The 7,939-nt window shown below is 38.5% G+C and overlaps 1 protein-coding gene across 1 annotated transcript; it reads right to left on the bottom strand.

The window, feature by feature from the left end:
• Positions 1 to 4,606: 4,606 nt before the first annotated feature.
• Positions 4,607 to 5,666, bottom strand: LOC104938534 (gastrotropin). The gene is made up of 4 exons (XM_010754936.3): positions 5,546 to 5,666; positions 5,295 to 5,455; positions 5,111 to 5,200; positions 4,607 to 4,956 (listed from the first exon to the last, which is right to left on the bottom strand). The coding sequence occupies exons 1-4, from the start codon at positions 5,610 to 5,612 to the stop codon at positions 4,897 to 4,899; spliced, it is 378 nt and encodes a 125-aa protein (XP_010753238.1). The 5' UTR covers positions 5,613 to 5,666; the 3' UTR covers positions 4,607 to 4,896.
• Positions 5,667 to 7,939: the final 2,273 nt, after the last annotated feature.

Genomic DNA, 7,939 nt, shown 5'->3' with positions numbered 1-7,939 from the left:
TACAGCGTTTTGATATATAGAGATCTATTCAGTGATGAGGCTCTCTCTCACACGAGTCATTATAGTCCTACATAGTGCTTGCAAATTGTCCGCCCTTCTTATGCTGAGCGCAGCACAGAGGACTGTGGATATGTTTAAACCTCACACTCACAACAGAGTTTTTTATTTTATTATGAAACTGGAGAGTTTTTTTTTTCCTGAGTCATAAATCTGGAGCTTATCTGGTGATAACGCCTAATCATATCACTCGCTGATCTTTAATTAGCATTAAGTTAGATAACAGACTTTTAAAAAATAAAGCTACACAATGCCACTCCACATAATCCTGATCAAAAAGTAATTAACTTGGCATACAGATTAAAGAGCAATCAGTATTTGGATATGCTCGCACGCACACAGTTTGTGTGTTTTTAACATATGCTGTATTGATGTTGATATTACAAAGACGTTTTCAAGATCTCTAAATGTTAAGCAGCTCATCTGTAAAGGGAGGTGGAGTGGGTAGAGACAAGGGGAGTGCTCATAGCTGTCAGTCTGATAATGGATCATTCTCACAGCCTCCTGTAAGCTTTTGTATGTGGGGGGTTAAAGAAGCAGGCGTCCTTTTATGTGGCCTCCAGGAAGAATTTGGAAAATGGGGAGGGGTGCAGGGATACGTGTGCTTTAAACCTACATTTAAATTAATCCGCATTATTGTAGAGATCCTTTGGAGAACATAGACTTCCTCTCATGCATTCATAATTAGTTTAACACAAAGATTTTCTGTTTGTCATCTAGTTTGTCATCTTATTTTATTCTTATAAATTTTCTTTAAAGGGTGTATGTACAATTATCAACTGATACAAAGAAGGTGATCCTCTCTTAAACAGAAGATCTGTATCAAAAATCTAGTTGCTAAACATTAAAACTTTGCATATTCTACTAAGGTAAGCTGATAAATGTTTATTAGTTTAAATCTCTCTTGTACTCAGCAGATAAACCTCTGCAAATGTTCGTTGACAGCACTTTTAAAGAGAAGACATTATTATGGAAATTATATGGTAACCAACGAGTATCAACAACCAAAATGTCATTAACTCTCTTTGATTTGGGTTGAAGCTCATGAGGAGAAGATAAAAGCATCATCAAAGGAGGTGGTGTTCTATGGGGTCTTGCTGTTGTTTAGGTGATGTTTTATTCTCAGTGATTCAAAAGTCAAGAAGTAAAACCAGGCCACTGAATTTAAGTTTTTGAAAAAGTCCAGTCTGCATCATGAACATTCACTTTTATTCCTCATAAGAACGCGTAACCAAAAAGCTGTCATCCTTTCTTATAATGTCACACTCATGTGTAGGGTTCCTGCCATAAAACAGTAACAGATTCATTCTCCTTTATTCTGTTTTTCATGATGAAATGCAGCATGTTAAAAGTCCAGGGCGGGTGGATGAATGAGTGTTTGTTACAGAGTGTTGGCGTTTTCACTGGGACACAGATTAATGAATAAATGGAGACTTATTCTCATTACTTTGCCACTAGGCACCACAGTAACGCGTCATTAGGAGCAAAGCAGTGAGCAAACTTAAGCATAAGTTGAAGATTTATATCACAAAATTGCGGTAGGACAGAGGAATGAGTGATTATTATTAACACAAAAACCCACTTTAATAGATTACCAAGGGTTGTTTTGAAGAGCCCCTCTGGTGTTTTTATTGAGATATGAGTGCGCCCCTTAGTGGTGACAATGGGGAAGTGCATGTTTTCTCCAGGAGAAGAGTGTGTCAAAACTGTAAGCACTGGGAACATTAGTGAATTTAGCTGTTTGTGACACTTCAATGGTTTTACACTCATGACAGCAGAGCGAGATGAATTCATCTCTATCTCTCTGCTAGGGGTGCAGGGGTATTCTCAGGGTGGCCTCAGCGTGTCATCGAGCCACCCTTTAGGACCGCCCCAAAAAATCCTAACATATCGTTCAAAGTTCAAAGTTTTCAGCAACTATTTTCTAACATATTTAATGTATTTTGAAAGAAATCTCAGCATTGCCTTTACACAGACTTTAAATGTTTTATTGCAGCATTTAGATTTTGGCATCTATAGGTTCCGACCTCATCACTCCCACCAGATATGTGTAGATAAAGATATTGAGGAGTGAGTGAGGTGAGCAAATACCTTTAACCTCCCGGAGCCTGCAGCTGGAGGCTGGGGTGATGAAGAGTTGAAGAACAGGCAGGCGGTGATGGCTGATGAAGGGCAGTAATTATACTGACAGATTAGATGTAGAGATGAAAAAATCTGGAGCTTGAATAGACCGTCAAATTGAGGGGGTGGGTTTGGATTGGATGATTGTGGAGTGTGAGGCGTGTCACATGTGTACATGTGAAGTAGTCACAGGCGTCACTCCATAAATATTTTCCTCTGTGTCTTTTTACATCAACATTTTACTTTAAGTATTTTACTCGAGTTTCTTGGATGCCCGTGTATATGTTAGATTGACTGAAGTGGCATTTTCATTTTACTTTATAATTTTCATCATTTAATTTCTTCATTAATATTCTAATTGCTGAAAAACTGGTGATTCAGAGGTCTGGAAGCAGTCTGTGTAGACACCTTACATTAAATAGCAACACTACAAACCTGAATAAATTGTTTTTCTTTCATCCTGAGTTATTGAATTGTATTAATTTGCACATCTGTTCATGATATTGCGTGAAGCCGCAGTTCACATTAATCAAATATCTATTAAAAAGATCTATTAGAATATATTCTACCACCTGGTCTGAGACAAAGCCCTGCACCGCTCAGCTGTTGTGCCTGCAGCGGTTCTTTTTTTGCTTACAGTAATACTGATGAGGTCTGACATCTCCAGCACATATTTAGTTTAATTTAGTTTATTTGCATTTAAAAGAAGAAGACAGCAATAATCACAAGAAGGAAACAGAACAAGATTTTAAAAAAGGATGACGAGACCAGATAAAATCAACTTTTCAATGTATTGAGGAGAGGTGTTTGTACTCTTTCAGTGCTCTGACAGTCAGTCAGAGTTTATTATGGGGCTGTGAGAGTCTTCCTTCCCAGCCATCACTGCAGCATTTGGTCTTCAAATGGTGGCCTGCTCCAGTATAACGGGTACTCAGGCAGGAATGTTGGTGTCATGACAGCTGGTGCGCAGGCTTTTATTTATTTATTATATAAACACCACAGATGGAACAGCACGTCTTACACAGCGAATCAGACAGACTGATGTAGTCGCATTCATCGATTTACAGGGAATGCGTAGAGATGACCAAAGGCTTGTTGACCCATTTGTTGAGCACAATGTTGTCACAAGCACACACTCATATACGTAACTGCAAAATTAAAAGAATATGTGCAGGAAAAAATGCATAAAAAGATCCAGTGGTGTGTTTTGTTTCCCTGACCATGAGGAGGAACCACCATCATATAAACCTGCTTAATCTCGAGTCATGGTAGACTGCTGCTGATCTCTCTTGTTTAGTTTCCAAACAGGAATAACCAGGTATCTGCCAATCGATAAATAAACAATATATTCATACACACTTGGCTCTTGATCCTCGTCCATGATCTCTTATTTGACAAACGTGAATCTGCACAACCAGAAACGATAGAATGATGATCATTACAGGATTTTGCTTGATTGCTTTGTTGCTAGTTACATGTCATTACATGAGAAGATTGATACCACTCGCATGACTGTACAATTAACAGCCAGTTATCTTAGTCTAGCATAAAGACTGGAAACAGGAGGAAACAGATAGCCTGGTCTGTCCTACGAACGCCTCCAGAGCTCACTTATAAACATGTTAGATCTTGTTTGTTCAAGCCACACATAACCCGATTTGTAAAAAAATTAAAAGTTGAGGTTTTATAGGGATTATATGCAAGATTGTTTCTAAGTCAAGGTTTAAGAACCTGAGGTGGCTCCTCTCTCTCAACAGAGAAATCATTATTTCTAATACTTGAATTTATCTGCCAGATCTTTAGCTCAGCATAACATGGTGGCACAAAACATCTTTAGGAATGTTACTGTTCGAGGATTAATGTGCTGAATGTTCTGTAAACCTGACTGAAACGTTTATGGGAATAAAATGTTATTAATTTGCTTATTGAGCTGTATGTGTGAGAAAGAACTGACTGCAGACCAGCAGTTAGAGACTAAACTAAATTTAGTTTAAAACAGATACAGAACAGAAACAGCATATAAATTGGTCCCAGTTATTTCTTTAGTTTAGTTCACCTGTTCTTTATCTTTAGACCACTGTCATCTCGGATGCATCACCTTTACACTTCCAAGGTCGTTGGTGACAAAGCGCGTTGAGGAAAACACAAATATGACCAAATGAATATGTGTGTGTGTGAGATTTAAATAAAATGACTTTTTGCTCACTAATGTAAATATTTTAAGGTTCAAATTATGTCACAGAGAGTTTATTTTAATGACAGTGTGACTTCAACTTAAGTTTTTAACTTGGCATTTTAAATTACACTGGCTCCTGTTGCCACAGCTAACTTTACATTTACAGTTTCTGCACATATATCTCAAATATATCTTTAGACATGTGTTTTACCTTCTTATCTTTGCAGTGAATATAACAAATCACACAGAAAATATGTGAAAGTGATTTTTATTGGCTCACACATAGACTCAAGTGCACACAAATTGTTTCATCCTTTTAGAAATACAGTACATAGTTTCATCACTTCTATCAAGTTAGATCTGAAAGTAAATCAAGAAAATGCTGTGAAACTCTGTCGAGCCAAGAGATGTCCCACTTACTACTACCACTCACTACGGATGATTACTTTGTTCCTCTCATTCGGTAACTGGAACAACATTTTCATGATGTGTTTTACATCCTGCAGCCTCTTCTGCATTGCAGCATGTTGAGTCTCGCAGCATTAGATCCTCTTGCTGATTCTTTTGAAAGTCACGCCCTTCTCTCCTGGAATTGTGCAATGCTAGAGGACATGGTATGAAGAAGATAAAGTGAAAATACAACAAACTACATTTTTTTAAATGCAGATTAATGAAAATATTTGGAGGGAGTTTGTCTCAGTGAGTAAGTATGGAGTATCACAGCTTTAGCTCATGTGAAGTGGTTGCTTCTCTTACCATTACTAGCTTGTCTTCGATGAGCTCTGCTGTGAAATGGTACTGAGGAAACTGCACTGAAACCTTGCCGCCTTCCATGGTGACAGGAGCCTACAGAGGTCACAGAGGAATAAAGCCAATGAGCTTGACAGCATGAAAGTTTTATGATTATTGATCATTTTCCCCAGCTCTGTTTTTAACTCACCTTGAATTTGGAGCCCATCATTGTCGTCAGCTCACATTCCTCACCAACGCTGAACGTATTGGACCAGGTCCAGTTGGGAATGCTCTGAGTCCAGGTGAACTTATTTCCATCCTGAACCACTTCTGTTACCACTTTGTGGTCCGTCTTGGCATTGAGAAGGCCTGTGACAGGAGATTCAACAAAGTTTAAACGAATGACGACTCACTTTTATCCATTTATAGCTCTGGAATCAAACGTAACAATCTGCGCACCAATTGCTTCCAGAAACTCCTCGTACTTGTCTTGACTCTCCAGCTCATATTTCCCAGAGAAAGCCATGTTGGTGAAAGAGAAGAGACGACGTGAAGAAGGAGTTTAAAAGACAAATAAAAAAAGAGGAGTGGCCTGCTGATTTGCTGCCCACACCTCCCTCCTCCTTCCTTTCCTCTCACATACACCTCATCATGTGTCAGTCCCACATGTGTGAAAAATGTCAGCCATTAGTCGTCCAACATGATCTGTCACATTGTTTGTTTTATGCTACAATGTTGTAACTGTGCAAGTATTTCCCTGCTCATGTCTGTGTCAGGTTTTTCCTGCATTTTACAAGTCTGAGCATGTACGGTATAGGTAAATGCTCAGAACATAAAACACAGGGTGTCCTTACATGTACATGTTTAAAACATCCCCTAAATAGAGGTCATGGCATGATTAGGAACTTTAAATGAGAAATGAAGTTAGCACATCTAACTAAGATATTTTATATTTATTTTGGAGAACTGGCTGAAGTTTTTTTTAAAAAAAGGCCCCAAACAAACACTCTGTTGTTGATCTGTCAGTATTGCGTATAGGTGCACCCCCGTTCCACTCTGGGAACCAGTGCTTCAATGTGTGCAGCAATATGTTACAGAAGTTTTACCAGTCGGTTGTTGCAAGTGCAATCTTCTTTGCAGCAGCATCAGAGCCACAACACACACACACAAAAAACAGAACAAACTGATCAAGAAGGCTGGCTCTGTGCTCGGGGACTGCTCGAGCCCCTGCAGCTGGTTGTGGAGAGACGGCTGCTCCATAAACTGCTCAACATCATAGACAATAACTTACATCCACTACATGACCTCCTGATCAGACCAGATTTAGCTGGAGACTCCTGCAGCTCCACTGTTGAAAGGACCATTCCTGCCCAATGCCATCACACTGTATAATCACTCCTATCTATCAATCTGGTCTACAAAATGTTGGATCAAATGAACTCACCAAATGAATGATAATGTTGCACTTTATCTGCTGAATGTGTGTTTTTTAATTGTCAGTGCCAACTGGCTTTGATTTGTATATGAACGTAAGCTTTAAATATTTTTTATGCATGTTAATGCACTTAATGTCTGTAGGAGCCATTCGTGTGATTTAACCACAAGGGGGGACTTTTGCTTTTTGTGTGTCACTAATTACAGCTGGGCACCAGGTGCATACAGTTTATCATCAAGACAAGAAATAACACCGTATAACACAAAAGTCAACATATAGCTGAGAAGCAGTGACTGAAGGCTGGTGGATCTGTTACACTCGCCACTGTGTGTCGGTCAGAACACAATTGAACAATCCAGGATTTCATATACTTCTTTTATTGTTGGCTTGTGATGTAGTTATAGTGATGAGGACAGATGTGGATGACCATTCTATTGGTTGTGGTTCTACAGAAACAAAGAGATAACAAGTACAGTGCTATCAGACAAACCGTGTAACTATAAAATACACCCTTTCACACCTAAATTACCATGATCATCATGTAAGGCTTAACAGGACGATATTAACTTAAATGTCAATAATAACCTGCAGCCAGTGATGCAGTATTATGTATTCAAAAACGCACAACATTAACTGGGACAACTCTGCAGCTGTCAGCTGTGCAATACCATGCACACGGCAACTGTACTCTCCACTGTCTAACTAAATGGGAAGCATTAATACATCCAGCCAATAGATGGCGCCTAATCCCTGAACTAAACACACAGTTCTACAGTTAAAACGTCCAGCCTTTCTAACACAACAAATCTAAGTACCAATATTCATGCAACATTTCAATAAAGGGAACATAACCCAAAGAAAACCATCTCAACCCCTGATTCTTGTTTTCTATTATTCTATTCTGTTATATAATGTGTGATGTTATGTATGTTGGTGTGGACCACAGGAAGATCAATTTAATTGCCATGGCATCAACTAACCAGGATCCTCTACATAAACAAAGACCAATACATGTTATGTTTATCAATTAATCAAATATTTTTTTTCAGCTCTAATCTCACACCTCAAGTTTGTTATTGGTGGAAGTGATCGTGGCCTTCTTATGGAAACAGTCACACATAAAGCAATCCACCGCACAGTGTTTCCAAACAAAAGTAAGTTGACTGTACTTGCAAAAAAAGTTGCACATACAAATACTACTCTTGTTTGTCTACAGGATAAAATGATGCAAAAAGTTGCCTTACTTTTTTAAGTAGATCAAGCACTTTATTTTTATCAGTGAGGGGTTCCATTGCTTTGCTAACATGTCCTATATTAACCTGGTCTGACCGTATTTTAGGAACCAGTTATGGTTTTGGCCCCTAAACCATACTAACCATACTAACCATTTACTAGCCGTATATATATATATATATATA

This window comes from Larimichthys crocea, chromosome I (assembly GCF_000972845.2).
Source record: "Larimichthys crocea isolate SSNF chromosome I, L_crocea_2.0, whole genome shotgun sequence".
Lineage (NCBI taxonomy): Eukaryota > Metazoa > Chordata > Actinopteri > Sciaenidae > Larimichthys > Larimichthys crocea.
The sequence above is the reverse complement of the archived record's forward strand: the minus strand, read 5'-3'. Positions and strand labels throughout refer to the sequence as shown.

Bases quoted from the DNA above. Each gene is read 5' to 3' on its own strand.
- LOC104938534 (XM_010754936.3), bottom strand. From the start codon at position 5,612: ATGGCTTTCTCTGGGAAATATGAGCTGGAGAGTCAAGACAAGTACGAG. The intron at 5,456-5,545 runs GTGCGCAGATTG...CTCCTGTCACAG, and splicing joins GGAGTTTCTGGAAGCAATTG to GCCTTCTCAATGCCAAGACG. The intron at 5,201-5,294 runs GTGAGTTAAAAA...TGACCTCTGTAG, and splicing joins TGATGGGCTCCAAATTCAAG to GCTCCTGTCACCATGGAAGG.